We start from the raw sequence: 21,988 nt of genomic DNA, 5'->3' as shown, positions 1-21,988 counted from the left end.
TTGTAATATCATCGAGATATTTCCAAAGGCCGGCCGATTCTGCCTAAACTTTTTTTATCTGTTGCACTTGTTTATTTATGTCGCTGCAATTTTTTGCACAATTTATTCATTATGTGTGTGAATCTCATACGAGTCACTTCGTAGCACGTGTTATAGTTTTAAATAATAACAATACAAAATAATTAATTAAAAAATATGGCAAATATAGTGACTTGTTAGGATTGATGTTATAAGTTTATTTTATGATTTGTTTCGAAGTATTTTTGTGAAAATGTTAAAAGAAGCGGCCGGCTCCGCTGTGGACGAAGTTTGGAGGAAATTGGGTCCATTTGGTAAATACACGGTTGTGAATTATGCTCTTTTACTTATTCCATGTTATTTGTATGGAATGTACGGTTCCGTATATAATTTTGAAGCGATGGATATAAATTACAGGTGAGTTATTTATTTATAAAGTAGAATAAATATAACAGTATCAAAGCTTCGTACTAATATTGTAAACGCGAAATCTTGTATGGATGGATGTATGAATGTTTGTTACTCTTTTACGCGAAAACAGTTTATCGTATCCGCATGAAATTTGATACAGCGATAGATTATAGTCGGGATTAGCACATAGCCAACAATTACCCGGATACCACGCGAGACACGCCGCGGACTACAGTTAGTTTTTTAATAACAAATCCTATAGTATATAGTATATATATGACTAGCGGTCCGCCCCGTCTTCGGCCGTGGTACATATATAGCCTATAGCCTTCCTAAATAAATGGTTTATCTAACACTTGAAATAATTATTCAAATCGGACCAGTAGTTCTTAAGATTAGTGCGTTCAAACAAACAAACAAAAAACAAACTCTTAAGCTTTATAATATTTGTATAGATATTCTGTTGAACTTAGTAATCATTTAGATATAAACGATTTACATTATTTATTATTCGTTAAATAGCTAGAATAGTAATGATTTAGAATTTAATAAAAAATCAAGATTCATCATTCATCTACACATCGAGTAAGTACATGTTGTATCATCATCATCAGCCCATATATGTTCCCACTGCTGGGACACAGGCCTCATATGAGGGTTCAGGCCATAATCCACCACGCTGGCCAAGCGCGGGTTGGCAGATGTCACACGTCGACATTTTGATTCTCGGACATGCCGGTATCCTCACGATGTATTCCTTCACCGTTTTAAGTAATAAGTATACCTATATTATAAAAATCGGGTTTGGATTAGAACTTTATAGTGTATTATTATTATATATATATTGAGCGGTAAATGCAGTATATATTTATGTTTTATCATTTGAAGCACGTATCTTGTGCGATTTATCTGTTATAAAAGATTTATTATACTTATTTATATTGCCTAAAGCAACATCAACCATAATATTATTATAGTGTGTTTGTTTGTTGGTCTTTTTTCACATGGAAACGGAGCAATTATGTGATATAGATAATAATAAGTTAATTTCTGCAATTATTTTTTTTGCATTATTATAGATAGATTTTTAAATAAACTATTATTTATGTTGTTGTAACTTATAAATAATAGTTCGGTCAATTTAAACAATTGAAAGAACGAAAATTTCAGGAGAGTTTAATAAAAATCTACATAATATGTGGGTACCACAGACGTAACTGGAGCGAACCGCTAGTAGTAAAATTAATTTAACTATATTAACTAGCAATCCGAGCGTATGGTACATGATCTAACTAAACTGGCGTAATGATGGTATCTATTGCCTTATAATTATCCACTAAGTGCGATGCACGCAGAGGAATAGACCAATTAACTTATATCAACCTAATTGTTTTGTATTGTACAAATAGTTAATGTTCGTTTGAAATATGTATCTATACTAATATTATAAAGCTGAAGAGTTTATTCGTTTGAACACACTAATCTCAAGAACTACTGGTCCGATTTGAAAAATTCTTTTAGTGTTAGATAGCCCATTTATTGAGAAGGGCTATATATGGCTATATATGTTGATTGAAGGCTATATATGTACCACGGGCGAAGCCGGGGCGGACCGCTAGTGTTGGTTAAAATGAATAGACAATAATTCATTTACCGCATCAATTATAGACTATAGATTTTTTGAAAGAAATTCATCGAATGTATTAGAATGAAAAAATGCGAATATAACTCTGTCTGTATCTTCTTAACGGCTAAACCACAACCGATTTGCATGAAAATTTATACAGAAAAGTTTGAGAACCGAGAAAGGACACACGATCGTTTTTATCCTGGAAATTCCACGGAAAACGAGAGCTATGAGAGAAAAACTTCCCACTGTGTATTTTTCCTTTGAACGGGCAAAGCCGCGGGGAAGGCTAGTTAACTTTATTATCATGTACTGTATATTGAATGCGTAAATGTACACATTAGTTTTAGTATTTTCTTGTGTTTGATTTTACGCGAGTATTATACATTTAAAAATTAAAAACTTTTTAACGTATTTTAAACGCGATTTATTCATTATATTATTAACCCGACGTTTCGAACACTTTACAGCGAGCGTGGTCACGGGAAAACTCCCCGTCATCCGTTAAAAAGTTTTTAATTTCTACATTAGTTTTAATTAAAAACCAAGACATATACGACAATATTGTCACAAGACAAAGAATATATCACTTTTCTTAATGATATCATTTACCACCTCGTGTTGCTATATACCAAGTATTGTTTATTTAAACAATACACTAAATCAACAAGTTCTCACTTACAATACACAACTAGTTGTATGCCGCGGTCAGGTCCGGAAAAAGAACTTTAATTCCCTATTTCATTTGGGAGTTGATTTTTGACCTGGGCATGATTTGTCTTGAAATCATTTAATAACAATTTGGGCTGTGCACGGATAATCCAGTCAAGACAAATCCTCTCCAGTCCATCATCATTCCAGTCGTCAATTATTTCCTATCCCGTACCTCTTAAAAGGGGGGTAACGCATACGCAGAGCCACTACCTCTGCGCATAGTATGTCTGATGCATCATAGCTCTGAAACGTATTCACCGATTTAAATTCGGTTTCCATTTCCATGTATATTTATTATCAGTCTAGCATTGTAAGACTATGATTAAGTGCTTTATGTGTGAAGTATAAATACTCGTTTAATAGCAATTAATTATAAGGTTTTAAACTAAATTATTGTATAAAATTATTCATGTATGAATGTGTCAACAAAAATATTGCCAATAAGTTGTTAATGATTTATATAAGACTAGCTGCGCCCCGCGGTTTCCCCCGCGTAAGTCCGTATCCCGTAGGAATATCGGGATAAAAAGTTGCCTATATGTTATTCCACTTGTCCAGCTGTCCTCGTATCAAATTTCATTGCAGTCGGTGGAGTAGTTTTCACGTGAAAGAGTAACAAACACACACAGACGCGAAGACACGAATTTGTAAGGACAAATTTTCTCATTCATAATTAGTAGGATGCATTTTCTTATCAACAATTGAAACTCCATTGCAGATGCGAGATACCAGAATGCGAGGGTACAGACGAAGCAATTTGGCTCGAATACGCCATTCCGAAAGAAAACAGCAAGTTCGATAGGTGTAAAAGATACCAGTTTAATGGCACTGATAAGTGCGAAGTGGGTGGGTTTACTTCTACCGTAGTGGGTTGCCATTCCTATGTGTACAGCGATGAAGACTCCGTAGTTAAGGATGTGAGTTATACAATGTAATAGTTTTAGGTTATGTGTAAGTATGTAGGTCGCTTGAGTAGTTAACGCTACGTAGCTTGTTGCTATGAGTAATTTGAAGATTGTATGAGTCGTAGTATGGAAGCAAGGTTTTATAAAAACACCGAATGAATCAAGTACAATGAGCATATATAAAACTCCGCCTCGGCTTCACCCGTGGTTCAAGTATAGCCTTCCTCAATATCAGTAGTTCCTGAGGTTAGAGCGTTCAAACAAACAAAAAACTCCTCAGCTTTATGATATTAGTATAGATAATTAGAAATATATGCACTCGTAGTATAAATATTGTGGGAGTCGAGCACGCTTCGGCAAGAATTGGGCCAGCTCGTGGAATGTACCACACTGCCACAGAGGACCGGCGTGAAATAGCAGCTTTTTTTTACATCAGAGCGGGAAACTGAGCTGGTGGTTCGCCTGATGGTAAACGATTACCACCGCCCATGAACATTCGCAGAGACTCAGACCTCTCAGAATGTGCTGCCCGCTTTTAAGGGATAAGGGATAAAGGAATTGATGATTGGAAAGAAGGAATGGACTGGGAAGGGCTAGTAAAACAAAATAGGCCTTCGGCTCACTTTTCTAGGTAAATCTCAATTTTTCTCGTATGAAAGAGGTGTACCTAATCTTGTTCTTGTTTTAAAAATGACAAAAAGGGCCATTTCACGTAAGCTAGTGTTTCGTTCGAGTGAGGTGAGGAGCCAATGGCCCGTTTCCTTTTCTTTAACCTTCCAAGTCCTTTACTTTATTCCACTTATCAATCCTTTCTCTATCCCCTACTTATTATAGTTAGCATTCCATTTGAAGAGACGTAAGGTCTCCGCAAATGACCTTGCGCCTCCGCAAATGTTAAATCAGGCGACCCACCAGCTCCTTTGCTGACTATCGCATAAAAAAGTACAAATACTTTATCGTGAGTTACTATAGTTTTATTAAAAAATAGTTCCAGATCGTATATGTAAACGTTAGAGGTACAATTGAAAGCAAATTTATTTTTAATTAACTAGTATAAGTGTCGCAATGATGGAAAGCAATTTGAAACATTTAATTACCCAGAAAAAAAAATTAGATGATACAAATAATTAATTAACGGATATGGTTTCAATTTCCTGTCACTGAAATAAAACATATACATTAAAAAGATTAAATATAACATGTACGATATATTTAATAGACGAGCCTATTGTAAATTTCGAGATATATTTTTTTTAATATCTAAAAACAATACAATAAAAACTTACAAGTACCATATTAGTTCTGCATGTTTCTCAAAATGCTTATAAACAATAGTTGAGCAACAGTTGATCAACAATGTTCCTAGGAACTTGATTTGAATGATTCTTCATGCGTTATCATGCTCTATATCGAGTAGTGCTGTCAGCAACTCTTCAAAATTTTACAAAGAAAATGGGCATTTTTTTTTTCCTTTTTTTTAGTTTGTTATGTCACAGTCGGTAATGGAGCTGGTTGGACGCCTGATGGTAAGCGCTACCACCGCCCAGGAACATTTGAAGAGGCATAAGGTCCATCGTAGCCCTTATGCCTCAGCAAATTATCTAAATTATCAATAGGCAATATTATACATTATAATAGGCAATATGGTACCTGTTTTGTACACTACACTTCTTTTATATAAGAGATCATTTTTTTAAATCAATCTCAACCACTATGCATTTTTGAATTCATCTATGTATCATTCGAGGCAATACTTTAATATGAATCGTACATTCACAATTGTTGGAATTATTATGTTTATTTCAGTTCAACCTTGGCTGCCAAAATTGGAAGAGGACTTTAATAGGAACGATGTACGGTGCAGGATTTTTCATATCTCTGCCAATTACTGGCATATTATCCGATCAATTTGGAAGAGTAAAAGCAATGGCCGTAGCCTGTTTTTTGTGTGGCGTACTTGGGGTTATTAGATCATTCTCTATCAATTACATAATGCTGATTGCTACAGAATTCCTTGAGACGGCCTTAGGCGCTGGAGCTTATAATGCTGCGTTTGTTTTCGGTGAGTTCAATGGTGTGTTTGTAAATAAGGTTGTGATATTAAGGAACTATGCAAGTTTTGGAAAAAAAGTAACAATGGAAACTTCAATTAGCATATAATTTTATTGCCTAGCCCTTATATATAAGCAAAATTGTGGTTGTCTTTCTTTCACGTCGTAAGAGACCGATTTTATGGTACGAATTTTCCAATTTTTCAACACTCCAGGATGGAGTGACATATGGTTATATTAAGCACGATTAATCTGTTTTTCATACATATTTCGTTTGAATAAGTGGGCGAAGCTGCGGTTGGAAAGCTAGTATAATATAAAGATAAAAAATTACTTGTATAATTATTTATTAATCGTTATTAGTATATGTTATATTTGATAATAATAGCATCAACATTTAATGTAGTTATAAATTATATATTTTTAGCTATGGAGCTTGTGCGACCAAAAGGCAGAGTCTTTGGTAATACATTAATAAATTTCGCATACATTTGTGGTACGATGACCCTATCGCTTCTCGCATGGTACCTTCAAAACTGGAGATATTTACTGCGATGCATTTACACACCAGCAATTCTAGTTATATCTTACTTATTTATTCTGAACGAAAACCCCCGATGGCTACTTTGTAAAGGACGCTATGCAGACGCGCTCTCTGTAATAAACAAAGCGGAGAAAATGAATAACATCAAATTACCAGAAGAACTATTGTCTTCTTTACAATCAGAATCTGGTGCGAAAAATAGAAAAGGATACAAGGAAAATCAAGAAACGCTCACATCGGTTCTTAAGAAAGTTACAAAATCGAAGACGATAGCTTTGAGACTGATCTTATGCTGTTACCTATGGGTAACTTGTTCATTTACGTATTATGGGTTGTCAATAAATTCAGTTTTCTTAGCTGGTAATAGGTATTTGAATTTCCTCCTGGTCGCATTTGTTGAGATACCAGCTAATGCTATATGCCTGTTAGTTCTGGATAAATTTGGGAGGAAGAAAGTTCTGGTCATCGTTTATATGTTGAGCGCAGTATTTTGTATGAGCCTGTCGTTCATACCCAAAGGTAAGTAAAGGAATGGAGCGGAGGTAATAACGAATGTAGAAAAATCAATAATTTTCCTGATTCTCTTACACTTTTTGCGAAGAGCTTTAAAATAATCAACTATCAAGATACCTGTCTTTCCAATAGTATTGACAATGATAATAGACCTGTCCATTTATTTTTCTATAATTACTTAATACACCTCAAGCAGGCGAATATAATCTTAACTACACAACGTTATTGAATCGCATTGATGATCATTTTAATAACTTTATTTGAACAATATCATCACAAACATTATATGACAATTTAACAATTATGTCTAATTTTCAGAGACTTCCATATGGCCTTTACTCCTTTATTTGGGAGGAAAGTTTTCAATAACAATAGCATACAGTACAGTGTATGTAACAGTCTCTGAGGTATTCCCCACAAACGCTAGGCAATCCTTACTCGCTTTTTGCGCGACTACAGGAAGAGTTGGTTCCACCTTAGCTCCACAAACACCTTTGTTGGTAAGCAGATATTGATGAGGTTTTTTTGTTCTATTAACAGTTATGTCTCATTTTTTCATCAGTCAATTTTGTCTTTTTTTGACCCTTTCCAGTCGTAGATCTTTTCCTATCCCTTACCTCTCAAAAGCGACAGCACATCCGCAGAAGCTCAATATAATACAATACCAATAGTTAACCACAATAACTCACAATTTACCACAATTAACTCAGCACTATCTGTATAGATTCTTCTATTTATGCTTTACATTTTATATAACACTAGCTGCGCCACGCGGTTTCACCCGCGTAAAGTTGTCTATGTGTTAGTCCAGTTGTCCAGCTATCTACGTAACAAATTTCATTGCAATCGGATCAGTATTTTTTGCGTGAAAGAGCAACAAACATACGCATACACATACATCCATCCTCTCAAACTTTCGCATTTATAATATTAGTAGGATAGAATTGTATAAAAGCTATACCATTTTAATAGAATTCTATTTTAAGCTTTCTATTTAGGGTCAAAATCACCCAGACTAACAGTTCCTTTTTCAGAAGTAAATAAACGCACACCTAAAACAACTTTAAATCTATTTAGATCAATAAATATATTTGTACTAATCATATTTATCATATGATTGCTCCATATGATGTCCTTCGATATTTCTGGAACATTTTAATATTCTTTACCTATTTTTCAGGCATTATACTATCACAATCTACCAACGATATTTTTTGGAACCGTCGCCCTACTAGCTAGTGCTTTGGCCCTGACTTTACCTGAAACAATAAACGTAACCTTACCGGATAATATAGAAGAGGCTGAACAGATGACCAAGTTAAAACAAGTTGCGAAGGATTGAGAAAATTTTATGTTATTATGTTTTTATTATGAGTATAATAAGGAAATACAAGATTCATAGGCGTATCCTAATACTCATATTTCTATATCATATATTTTATTTGTTTTTTATATTAAGACTTAGGAAATATATTTGGTACATTATACGATTGTTTAGACTTTATTCCTATGTGGTGTTTTATTTAGCGTGTTTACATTTAGAGGTATTTATAATTAAATATGTATATAAATAGTGTTTAAATGCTTTGTTAATAGTGTACTATGAATTTATTTTTGAAACTCAAGTTATAAAACATTCTTATAACTTAAAGAAAAAACTTACGCTTTGATATCATTTCGACATACTAAAGAAAATTAGGTTTATAGTGGGATATACGTATTTACCAATAATTTAACTTAATATGTATATTTATGCTATAAAAATTATTATTTTTTACCTATCCTTTACCGTTATCTTACAATGCAAATAATAGACCTTTATAGTTTTATGTTTTCATAAACTAAACGGTTACACCAGTATATACAGTAGTGGACCGACAATTGTCTTAACCTTACAAAGATAATTCAAATGAATATCACTGCTCTTCAAAGATTATAATTTATGTAGCAAACACACAGTTATAAAACCAACCAAGATAAAGGTCTTGTATCAAGTGATATTTTAGATAAAATAAAAGATGAATGTAATAGAAAATAAAATATATTCACGTCTCAGAAACAATGTATATTTATATGAGATAGTGTTACTGCTATCTCAAAGTTATTTCATGTGTGGTTTTTTTGTGAAAATTTGCAAAAATGACTCAAGGAATCGGTGCAAACTTGGATCAGATTTGGAAGTGTTTAGGCCCTTTCGGCAAGTTTACTGTTTTGAATTATTGTTTATTATTATTCCCCTGCTTTCTAAGCGGTATGTATTCTTCTGCATTTAATTTTGAAGCTATGGATATAAACTATAGGTGAGTGGGTTATTGCTAATGTTGCGTTGTTTAAAATCTTCGAAAAGACGACTAGGTCTTTGATTAGGTTAAATTTAGTTCATCCTAATTGCAATTATACAATTTTGAGTATTTTACCGTAAGTAGTAAATAAAATGAATTTGTTTAATATCGTTAATGGAATTATGATTATTTCTTTCCAATGTAACTATAATATATTAGAAAAATATTTTCATTCATGCGTCTGCTTGGTTGACCTTCAAAATTTGATTTGATTCACTTTTCTATGTAATTCTCAACTTTGCTTGTAAGAAAGAGTTGTACCTAAATCTTATCCTTGTTTTAAAAATGATAAATACGGCCCATTTCACGTAATATGGCAACTGAGTCTGAAACATTTAATAAAAAATACTACAGATGTTTATATTTTACACGTGTCTGTCATTAAATAATTAATATAGCACTGAACAATTGGTGATTATGTTTCAACGTTTTCCATGTTTTCGACGTTTTCAGATGTAAAATCCCACAATGCGAAGGTTTAAATGACAGTCTTTGGATCGAGTTTGCAATACCAAAGGTTAACAATAAGTTTGAGAAATGTAACACTTATGAGTTTGTTGGTGAAGGTGAGAAATGTGAAGCAAACAGTTTTAACCGTTCTTCCATAGTCAAGTGCGACGCGTATGTTTATAGCGATGAAGATTCAATCGTTAAAGATGTAAGTACACAGAATGGTGGAATGTGGTCTGGGAATTCATTTTAGTGTATATAGTTTGATTATGGGTATTGAGATATGTATGAAAATGTATGACACCATATCATGTATAACGCTGGCACTATTATTGGTTTGATTACAATAAAGTTAATGATTAAGCAAAATTACGTGGAATGTTGAATTTTCTGTAGGCTTAACACGTTTACTGGCCATATAACTTCCGTATTTTCATTCTTATGCAAATAAAGAATCCAGTATATTACTGGATTCTTTGCTATAGTTAATCTCTAAACATTAAAGTACTCAAGATACATAATTATATGAGACTAGCTGACCCGGCAAACGCTGTTCTGCCTTATTCTTATCATTTAGGGTTATAAAAAATAGATGTTGTCTGATTCTCAAACCTACCCTATAAGCACAAAAAATTTCATCAAAATCGGTCAAGCCGTTTCGGAGGAGTATGGCAACGAAAACTGTGACACGAGAATTTTATATATTAGATATAATAGGGCACTTTATTCAAGAAACTGTCGAAACACGAAGCTTTTTTGACGACTGTACAAGCAAAAAAATTATTATTTTAGTTTGATCTTGCATGCCAACATTGGAAGCGGACATTCGTAGGGTCAGCATACAGCGCTGGATTCTTCATAGCGCTTCCACTAACCGGGGTGTTTTCTGATAATTTCGGCCGTGTGAAAGCCATATCTGTAGCTACAGCTATGTATGGGGTGTTTGGCTTATTGAGATCATTCTCTAACGGTTACTTGATGTTTGTGATGGCGGAGTTCCTTGAAACTGCTTCAGCGGCTGCGGCGTATAGCGCTTCTTTCGTGTTTGGTAAGTTCTGACTGAGTTTGGATTATGCGTGAATACATCTTAGGTTATTTGATTTTTGTAATTAAATAGAGTCTTGATATACTAAAGAAAAAACAACTTATATGTTTTTGATAAACATGAGCTATGAAATAATTGGACCATCTGGTTACTTCGATTTATATTATTATTGATATTGATTCTTCTTTATTATATTTTAATAGATAAGAAATTCTCGTATCAATTTTTCGAATTCTTCTTGTATAAAAAACGAAAGATAGGTAAGTAAATAATTTTAACTAAAGTTAAATAAATCTTTGTTACTTTTAGGCATGGAATTAGTGCAACCCAGTGGACGTGTATTTGGCAACACTCTTATGAACTTCTCTTACATTTTTGGATCAATGACCCTACCAATGATTGCATGGTGGTTACAGAATTGGAGGTACATGCTAAGGCTAGTTTATACTCCATCGTTTATCGTTATATCATATCTCCTTTTTGTCAACGAAAGTCCAAGATGGTTACTGAGTAAAGGACGCGCCGAAGAAGCAATATCAATAATTCTGAAAGCGGAGAAGATGAATAATGTAAAACTACCAGATCATTTGCTAGCTTCACTCAAAGCTAGTCCCAAATCTGAAGACGAAGACAGATATGAACCATTCTCAAGCGTTTTTGTTAAAGTAGTAAAATCAAGGACTATGTTATTTAGATTAATTTTGTACTGCTATCTATGGATCACTTGTTCCTTCGGGTATTACGGTCTATCTATAAATTCAGTTTCCTTGGCTGGAAATAAGTATTTGAACTTCATGTTGGTTGCGTTTATAGAAATGCCAGCGAATGCGTTATGTTGCATGGTTCTGAATAAGTTCGGAAGGAAGAAGGTGTTGATAACGTGGTACACCTTGAGCGCAGTTTTCTGCATTAGTCTGTCGTTGTTACCGAAACGTGAGTATCATTTTTGTATTATTGTATTCCATTGCAGTGTCTCGGTAAAATGTTATCGAGCAATCGAATAGTTTTGAATGATTAGATCACTCACAGTATCTTTATCTCTCACTTTATCTCTTAAAAGTAGGCAGCGCTATCGCATCGCTGATCATCAGGTGGGCCACTAGCTCTTTTTTTGGCAGACTGGTGGCACCCAATCTGCCAAAAAAAGATAAAGAACGAAACCTTTTTTTCTCACACAGAGGATTCTATATGGCCACTAATCTTCTACCTCGCTGGGAAGTTTTCAATAACAGTATCATACACCACGGTCTACATCTCAGTATCAGAAGCGTTCCCAACGAATGCGCGGCAGTCTCTCTTAGCTGTATGTTCCACTACGGGTCGAATTGGCTCCACTCTGGCACCCTTGACACCATTATTAGTGAGTATATCTAGACAATAAAGAGACTTTTGATTTACCTAAGTTTATACGTCTTCACGTAAAACTTCTTTTATCAAATTCATCCTATTGCTTTTTAACTAAGTAAGAAACATCTATACATCCAATACAATCATCCAAATAAAGTTATGAATTAATTATTGTTAATGGCTCCCTAAATGAGAGTGGCATGATATAGTTATTATCTACACGCCTCGTTACATTCAATATTCTCTCTAGAGAGCCTAATTTCGCACATTTTGAACGCGAATTTTTCGTAATCAGTTTTTTAACTTATTTCTGTTGTAAACTTTAGCAATAATTCACATCATGATGGGTTGTTATTTATGTTTTTCAAGCGATAAAGCGATAAAGATAATAGCTGAACAAAAGTTTTCATCTTACAGTTTGTTACCAGAGCACTTCTTTCTGGAGATTTCTTAGTTCTTGAATTCGATGTTCCAATAGTTTGGTATTTATTGACGATCTAGAACAAATCTTTCTTTAGCAGACTTCAGTTTAGTTGTGGAAGTTGCTCACGAAATCAAATAATTCTATTTAAAGGCCGAAGTATGATATAACGTCTTAAAATATCCACTGTACATCCATACATCTTCAATTCTTGTTGTATACTTTTTGTACAAGTGTCTAGATATGTGTCTATTTATTATCAGTCTATTATGGTGTCCAGCTCAAGGTTACGTGCCTCATATAACATCTTGGCCCATAATAGACCATTATAACCAAGTGCGTGGTTGTATATGTATGTTTTCAAAATGTTTGGTTCTGCAACATTACGTTTTCTTCATTATATGCATTTTAACTCTTCCAAATAGGTTCTCAATTCCACAGTATGTTAAATTACTCGATACCTTCGTAAGTTTTCAACTGATTGCGGTCTTTTTTATGTTGATAGAATATTGTTGTCATTTGGTCTCATTATAGAATCTGGAGTTGTTTCTCGGTGATATATGGTGTAAAAAACTAATCATGTGTATATATTATATAATGTTTCTTCTTCTTCTTTAAAATTTTTCTTAAATTAAGATGTTTAATGTGCAAGTTACATATGATCTTTTAAAACTAATAAACAATTACTATAACAGGCGCTGTATTACCAGAATTTACCGACTATTTTCTTCGGAAGTCTCGCGCTAACAGCCAGCGTGCTATCCTTCGCGACACCAGAGACGAACAACCTAACTTTACCGGATAATACGAAAGAAGCTGAAAAGATCTCCAAATAAAATTTTCATTCAATGTAGTTATCTTTGTTTCTTTTGACCTCGGATTATATCCTACTAATATTATAAATGCGAAAGTTTGTAAGGATGTGTGTGTGTTTGTTGCTCTTTCACGCAAAAACTACTGAACCGGTTGCAATGAAATTTGGCACGTAGATAGCTGGACAACTGGAATAACATATAGGCAACTTTTTATCCCGATATTCCTAAGGGATACGGACTTACGCGGGTGCAACCGCGGGGCGCAGCTAGTATTTCATAACGTGATTGAGCGCTCTATTGGAGAAATGGCATATTCTTGTTAACAATTAATGAGTAACATCGTCTCGATCATTCTCCTATCCCTCTTCCCTCACATAAGATGAAACACATCTTTCTATTCGACATATGGATAATGTGACCTAAATGATAGATTTTATAAATCTACAATATACATTATATTTTATGATTTCATCATCGAGATTTATGAACAGGGAACACTCGATGCGTTATACGTTGCGTATCAGATAAATGTCTAAGACTGCTTTGATCTGTCAGTCTGTATCTACTTATCTTAAATATAACAGAAGTGTACTTAACATCGAAACATTGTAGTTTATCATATAAATGATAGGAATAAGATTAATTATGATTCGCGTTTACTGCGTTTAGATAAAAACTCTGATGTGAGTGGGTAAAGTCGATAATTATATTTGTGATAGTATAGCGACATTTAATCGGTTAATTAAATAATATATTTATATATTTTTCATTAATTAACTTTAACGCATATAAATGAAATAAGCGTACAAAAAATTTAATTTAAATAAACTTTTGCGGTAAGAAAATTTAAGAATCTCATACAAAGAGATTCTTCAAGTAAGGTTTTCTTAATTCCCACAGGAAGATAAGAATTTTACGCATGTTATAAATTTGATTCGGAAGACTATCAAGCTCTTTGTATGAATAATATAACATTATCAACTCAAATTTTTATATCTTTTATAATACATAGCAATATTAAAAGTAAAAATTAATCTCAAAAACACATTGGACATTCACACATATATTTGAAAACCACTGAAATCCGATAGTCCATTTATATGTGCGTAACAACAGTGAAAAGTCGACCCATATTTGTCCCTTTGGCCAAACCTCGGAAAATCGGAGAAGGAACGTAATAGAAACAATACACGATGCGGGCTGTTTGCCACAGATACTTTACAATTTGGTAGGGTTGCCATGGTCCTTTGTCGAACAATACACAGTGTATTTGGTTTGAGGTTGTATTTTTACGAGCGAATTTGAAGGACTTTTATGGGGAGATTTATGTTTTAATCTAGTTCTGCATATAAGTGATTTCTTTTGTGTATGTAGGATATATTCCAATATACTTACATTAAATACAAAAATAACGTTTTTCTATTTTTCTTATGAAGTGTATAAGTCTAAAATTAAGCGCCTATTAAACAAGTCATGTAAATATTATATTTCTTGTTGTTGTTATTATTTTTCTAAATTATGTTATGGGTTGAATCTGTGGTTGAACTGCCTGTATGTTATGGTTGCATTATGAAGAAATAAAGAAAATACGAAACTGTCTGTGTATATCATCTGGCCCATACCCCACTATGACATGGCACTTCACATTTCTTAGTTTGCGACGTGGTAGTTTAAACTGATCTACAGTTAGTTTACTGCTCTCAAATGAGTGCTTTTTCCTTGATAATGATGAGAATAGAAGCCGTTCTTTTTTTATTTTTTTATGTCATTACCTGCAATGGTGGGTCGCCTGATGGTAAGCGCTACAACCGCCCATGAACATTGGCAGAGGTGTCAGGTCGATTGCAGACCTCACGCCTGTACAAATAGTTTGACGACTTCAAATTGGAAAGGGAATAAGAAAGGAGGAGAATCCTTTCGTTTATTCCTCTCGTCTGCTCGGGGAAGGGTAAGGAAAAGAATGCGTTCCTCCAGCTCCCTACTCATCGAACGACACACAGCAGTATGCTATTTCACGCCGGTTTTCTGTGGTGGTGTGGTACTTCTCCGATGCGAGCTGTCCCAATTCGTGCTGAAGCGTGCTCGAATACCACATATAAAATACAAACATGAGTATAAGATAAGTATAAAACAAGTGGTGCAATATACAATGTATTAATACAAGAAATTAAATCTATGCATGTATGATGACATGATATCGACCTGTATATGACTGTTTCAGCTATTGTATTGTTAATTAATTTAATAGTAATCAAAATATTGTGCGAACACTAATAATATTCAGTATCTTTTCTGGTGCTAGGTACAAAGTCCACCTGACTTGCATGATAGGGACGTATATATTTGCTGTAAAGAGTTAAAATACGAAACATTATCACGAAAGCAGGGAAAGTATTTATGTCTTTAAACTTATAAGTCTTTGATAAAGCCCTTATTGTTTTTATTTATCAGGTTAGAAGTTATTTTCTTTATTTATTTATTAAAATCATTTGCCATTACAGTTCGTTTCTTTGGCTCAGAAGTTGCAATAGACGTGAGGAAAAAATTTAAGGACTTTCTAGTTAAAAGTGACCTGACATTTTACTCTTTATCTTGGAGAGTTACCGTCTTAAAGCAGTATTAAATCCACAAGACAGAGCTATATAAGTTGAATAGCGCCATCATTTACCTACACTGGAATAATGCAATTGGTACTGCTGGTACCCCCTGGATTTGATTTCCATGCAATCTAACTTCAACAACAACGCCAAAGTGCAATTCTGATAGGCCAGTACGAGAACAACTTGTATAATTGTAGGTTATATTTTAGACGTAATATATACTTTAATTTAATATATAGGTTAAGTTGTTAACGCTCAAACATGTTTTCTGTAAAACACAAAGACTTATAAGACAGGCCTTTTCGCAGCTCTTAAATACGTTTCAACATCGGAGCTTTAATAATAAAATACTTAGAAATCAATGAAAACATCAAAGGGGCTATTGGATGACTTACGAGGCTTTCCCGCAATAAGCCAGTCTTCGTAAAGCTGAATTTAATGAGTCTATCAACACGATTGGTTAGACAATCGGGTAGAATAACAGGGAAAAATATATTAGCATTTTCACAGCCGACGTAAAAAAGGATTAGGTTTTCAATTCGACTGTATTTTTTGTGTTTGTTACCAAAGAACTCATGATGGGGTGAAACGGTGTTAATAATTCGTTTTATTTGAAATCAAATCCCTTCCTTGTGGTTTGTTTCATGTTAAAATAATTGTTTTAATTAATAACTAGTTTTAGTTAATACTTTGTGTTTTTTTTTCTTGCGTTAATTACTAATAAACTATGATATTTCGTGAATACTTATAAAATAAAAATTGCTCTTAATGAACTATTTTTGCTAATACTGAAATAAGCAATTAAAATTTATAATTTAAAATTAAGATGTGTTTAAATGTATTTTTATAGATGTAAACACGCTTCTGTATGTTGTTATCGCTATTTAAAATAGCAATTTAATTTCATAATTTAAAATTGATATATTAGAATGCTTTATAAGTTTCAAAGGAGTTTTATTAGTGGAAACGCGTAATTAGTACATGTTCGTACATAATCTGTGCACAACTTCACATCAATATCATTTACGCGCGCAAAATGTATAATTTACTCAATAAATAAATTACTTGGAAACGCTGAGTGGCTGCTCATGAATGAAGTTCTTCAGATTGCAAGGAGTAGAAAATAATGAATAAATTCCCATTCAAGTGAAGATATATTTATAACGATTCTGCGTAGCAAATAAACAAATTTTGATATTCAGTTTTTTAGCTTTAAAATACTTTCTTAAGAATAGAAAAGAATCCATCACGAGGCAAAAAAAAAAAAAAAAATAATTTAAGTGATGTATATTTAAATATAAATATAAATATTATTTATATATATGAGATACGTTCTATATAACAATGTGAGCTAGTTGCGCATAAGATTATTCAACTATTTGTATGTGTTTTTTTTAATCTACAAAGTCATATTTTAAAGTATGCCTTTTAGTGCTATTTTATCACAAATAGAGAAAATTTATTAATATTGTTTCTTATTGTGGTAGTATTTTTTTACATAATGGAAATATCCTATTAACCTACTTAAATATAAGGTATCTTCATCATCACTGCTACAATCGGTGATGGAAAAGTATGGGTAATTGGCATGTCTTAAAAGTTGAAACATTTGTGGTTACTGTCCTTTTGGTCTTTACTAAGAAAAGACTCGCAAATTATTCTGTTAAAAGAAATAAAAAAATGTCCCTTTAACAATAAAATAGCAAATAGCACGGAAGCGTATTTCTAATTTTTTATTCGCAAATAAAATATCTTCGTAAAACATTGGAATTCGCATTCCTGTTATTATCAGAAAAATTCAGAGAAGCTCCCGAGACTTCGCGTGGGTTATTAGAAGACCTTTCGGCGAATTTGTGAGATTTTAAAGGCAACCTTTTCATTTGGCTCACCAATTACTCGTAAACCCTTTTCAAAAAAAGCCTAATTTTCCTCGTGAAATAACCAAAGGAGACCCTATTACATCTATTTGTCGGTCCTTAATCAATGTTTTAATCATGTCATTACATTGAAGAATGTAAAGGGTCCATAAATGGAGTGTTTTTTTCTATAAACTAAATAAAAATGTTCATTTCGTTTTTTTATGCATTCTCAAAAATGTTTTAAAAGAAAAAATGCTTAAGAAGATGATTTTTTAAATATTGTTTTATATAATGCAAATAAATATTTCCCACAGAAACGGCCGGGGAAGGAGGTACACTTTTTTAAGTTACCCAGTAACAAAACAAACAAAAACGAGTCGAATCGAGAATCTCGTAGGTACGTTTCTGGGAGTGATGGTAAAAAAATATTGAATTTTCTTAAATTTTATCTTAACTTCACAGGTCCCAGGGGACATTCCAAATTTTTCAGAGCTCAGCACATATAATATATTACTTACAACATATAAACCATAAATATCGAGCTCATTTCGTATTAAAACAATTTCAACAAGCTAAATATTTATTACAAACCAAATATTAATACCTCATTAATAATATACTCGGATAAGTCGAAATCCATTTAATTTCCATGCACTCTCATAATGAATTACATAAAATTATACCAGTATTTACGTATATTTTCGTATATTACGAAAATTACCATCTGTATCATATTGCCAGCGTGATGTTGGATTAAATGCTTAAATAGCGTAATAATAACAAATATTATGTGTCGGATTATGCAGAATAACGTGTTTACTAGCGGAATTATTTGGTTTTGTTCGCAAGGTGAGAGAAAATGTCCCTTGATCGACTTTTGGCTTTCTATGAAGAATTGAAAATATTTTTTATGCGCTTTTATAAGCATCACTTGTATGTTTGCATGTAACTCCTTTAGACTCGATTTTGATCTACTTTAAATGGACTTAATTCCAACTTTTCTTATTCTAATTAGGAACGCTAGGATTAAATAAATTCCTTACGTATACTCTTTAAGCGATCCAGTGAGACAAATGACTTAATGCGTAGTTGCTAATGCATTTAAGTATTTTGTTTTAGTTTTTTCAAACTACATCTATTATATTGGTTAGCGCTATAAATTATAATAAAACATATTGTTACATGTAAAATTAATTTTATTTTTACACAGAGCGAAGTGCATACAGATAATGGACTGCCAGATTAATTCTCCGTCTTTTTCCACGAGGGATTTAAGTCAGGACCTTTTGATAATTGGGGCCTCTGTATGTTATGTTTTTGCTGAAAACAGAGGAGATTTGTAACGAAAAAGGTCTACTGTAAGAATTAACTTCAAGACTAGGTAAGGATCAAATTTTACACATCCTCATAGTGACCCTGAATAAAATTCAGATTTGCCTCGAGTTTTATATAAAATCTCCTCAGAGGGTTTAACCCAAAACCGAATGTTCAGAGCGCTCTCGATAACCTAAGTTTGGGATCTCCCGGAGGATGAAAGTTGATGTAATCACGGCGGTCTTTTATGCTATACTGATTTATGTTTAAAATTGGATGTTATCCGTGTTTTACGTGAATGTCATACATAATTTAAGTACTGCGTTAAACTTGGTAGCTGATTTATCAAACGGAAAAATATATCATCGGATAGCTTCATCTTTATCAAGTAATGCGTATGAACGCATTAATAAGTGGGCACGAGAGCTGGTGGTTCGCCTGATGGTAAGCGATCAACACCGCCCATGAACATTCGCAGAGGTAGTGCCTCCGCGAATACGCTGCCCGTTTCGACGGGGAAGGGATAAGGAAAGGATTGATTATTGGAAAGAAGGAATGAACTGCGAACTGGCACCCCCACTCACAGTACGAAACACAGTAGAATGCTACTACTTCACGCCGGTTTTCTATGGGGATGTGGTACTTCCCCGGCGCGTGCTGACCCATATCGTTCCGAAGCGTGCTTCACTTCCTCATCTTAATTTTATTATATAGTAAGGTTTATATACTTTATAATTTTATTTAATAGATACCAACATTAATAAAAAAACACGAGGCCTGTAATTTTTTCCTAATTTCTAAATTTAATTCGGTCTTGAGAGAGACAAATCGTTTCTTCATGATACGGCAAAAGCGAAGCGACGGAGGGAAAATTATTCACTTTTAAAAAGTATTTTGAAACACTTATTTAAACCATTCTTGAGATTTATGCGGAAAATATTCCTAAAATCGCACGGTTTAACTATTTCAATGGATTTAGGTAATTCTCCTAGAAAACACAACTAATTGTGAGTTACACAAACTTATTATTTTATTGTACAGCCACTCGTAAACTTTGTAATACTTTCTTATAATAAAATAATTATCAGAAACTCTTAAAACACAATTTTTATTATATTTACCACTATTTGTATATCAGTAAAAATACAAAAATATGACTGTTCAAGGTACAAAATCATTAAGGAAACAGATTAAATGCACCGAGAGTTAAACATAAATAACATTAATGATAACAAATTGTATATAGCTGTATAGTCTTCGAATAAACATTTGATTCTAATCTTATCTTAACTACTAACAGAATTGATTGTTTATAGAACGGTAGGAATGCAAACAAATATGATTATATTGTATGTATATAAATATGATTAAAAGATCGCTTAGAATACGTTTTAATAAGTCAGTAAGTAAAAAACCTACATTTTAATAATAAGTTTAAAATAATAAACAGTAAATAATAATAGTCATCATAATATGTAAATAATAGATCATATTTCTTTTTCTAAAATCTGGAACAGCCTTATTAATGCATACTACACGTACATCTATTCTTAAAGCATACTTATATTATCTTTACTGATATTATAACGAAACAATCTTCGCAGTCTGTTCAAAAATAGAAGAGGCTCAAGAAAAAAAAAGAACGACGATGATGAAAGGATGGTTATCAATGGTTCGTAGCGTATGTAAAACTTTCATTGAGCACAGTATACCGGCGGGACCCCCTCCATAAACTAGTTGATACTTGATTTCACTTTAATTCACACCTATAACATATTATGTAACCCATTATATATAACCTATTATATTACGTTATCTGTGCACTTTTAATAAATACTGATATAAAGAGGTTTAAATCGACATACATACAGTGATGGTAGCAGGTTCAATATGGGGTCGTTTGTATCATTTTATTCCGTTCTTTCGTGACTAAGCCCCATATAGAAGCCTTAATGGGGTTAAGTTTATCCACCTTTCGCTAAATATCTACACAGACTAGAATAAATGCGATTCATTTACTTGAATCAATGAATGATAATGCATATACACACGATGTAACGTTGTAGACAATCTTAATCTACTAATATTATAAATGCGAAACTTTGTAAGTATGGATTGTGTTTGTCTCTTTCACACGAAAACAGCTTATCGTATCTGTGTGAAGTTTGATGCAGAGATAGATTGTAATCTGGATTAGCATGTAGGCTCTTTACCCGGGTATCACGCGTGTGACGCCGCGGGTTACAGCTAGTAATTAATAAATACATGTGTAGTTGATCGATGATTGCTTTAAAAAATAGGTCAAGTGCGAGTCGATGTCTGTACAAATAAACTAAAGAAATTGCAAAAATTGTCATCCAATTTATGACCGTGCCAACCGTTGCTTAACTAAGTAGCTTAATAATAAATAATCTGAAGAAATAAAAAATACAACAGTTAAAAGTAACAGCATATTTTTATACAGGCAAAGCAGAGCAAAGGAGCAGGTGAACCTGATATTAAATGGTCATCACCGTCCATAAAAACTAGCAGCACTGCTGGTGTTACGGACTTTACTAGCGTTTTATGTATATTTTCTTGAATTTAATACACACTTCAAACACTTATAAGTGCGCGAGTAGTTTGTTATATTAAAATATTGTGTCATAGGGATACAAGGATATCAGAAATTATATGAACTACCTAGAGATACCTCGAAATCACAGATAAAGCAACACCAAACATATTAAAGACGTTATATTCTTGATTATAACGTCTTTAATATGTTCTATATGTTTGGTATTGTTTCAGTGAGGTGTAATCAATTCTTACCTCTTTATAAAATAAAGTTATAGAGATATAGTTTGTGGATTTGTGACATTGTTGGGGGTTATTTCTATTGATTTACTGAACCGATTTCAAATATTCTTATACCAATAAAACGTCACACTATCTCCCTATATACTTAGTCTGGCCATAAATACTGTTACACTTAATTATAAAAAAATATTACATTTGAATTTCGAATCTGTC

The 21,988-nt window shown here is 33.0% G+C and overlaps 2 protein-coding genes across 2 annotated transcripts; both read left to right on the top strand.

Moving 5' to 3' along the window:
* Positions 1–8,275, top strand: LOC119839625 (organic cation transporter protein-like). The gene is made up of 6 exons (XM_038366022.1): positions 1–435; positions 3,489–3,687; positions 5,482–5,737; positions 6,154–6,789; positions 7,102–7,283; positions 7,964–8,275. The coding sequence occupies exons 1-6, from the start codon at positions 272–274 to the stop codon at positions 8,123–8,125; spliced, it is 1,599 nt and encodes a 532-aa protein (XP_038221950.1). The 5' UTR covers positions 1–271; the 3' UTR covers positions 8,126–8,275.
* Positions 8,276–9,066: 791 nt separating this feature from the next.
* LOC119839808 (solute carrier family 22 member 21-like) lies at positions 9,067–13,224 on the top strand. Its single transcript, XM_038366249.1, has 6 exons — positions 9,067–9,083; positions 9,579–9,783; positions 10,368–10,623; positions 10,930–11,553; positions 11,799–11,980; positions 13,084–13,224. Exons 1-6 carry the CDS (start codon positions 9,067–9,069, stop codon positions 13,222–13,224), a joined length of 1,425 nt encoding a protein of 474 aa, XP_038222177.1.
* The last annotated feature ends 8,764 nt before the right edge of the window (positions 13,225–21,988 follow it).

The sequence above is a fragment of the Zerene cesonia genome, chromosome 4, assembly GCF_012273895.1.
Source record: "Zerene cesonia ecotype Mississippi chromosome 4, Zerene_cesonia_1.1, whole genome shotgun sequence".
In the NCBI taxonomy this organism is placed as follows: Eukaryota; Metazoa; Arthropoda; class Insecta; order Lepidoptera; family Pieridae; genus Zerene; species Zerene cesonia.
This window is presented reverse-complemented; position numbering and strand designations above follow the sequence as displayed.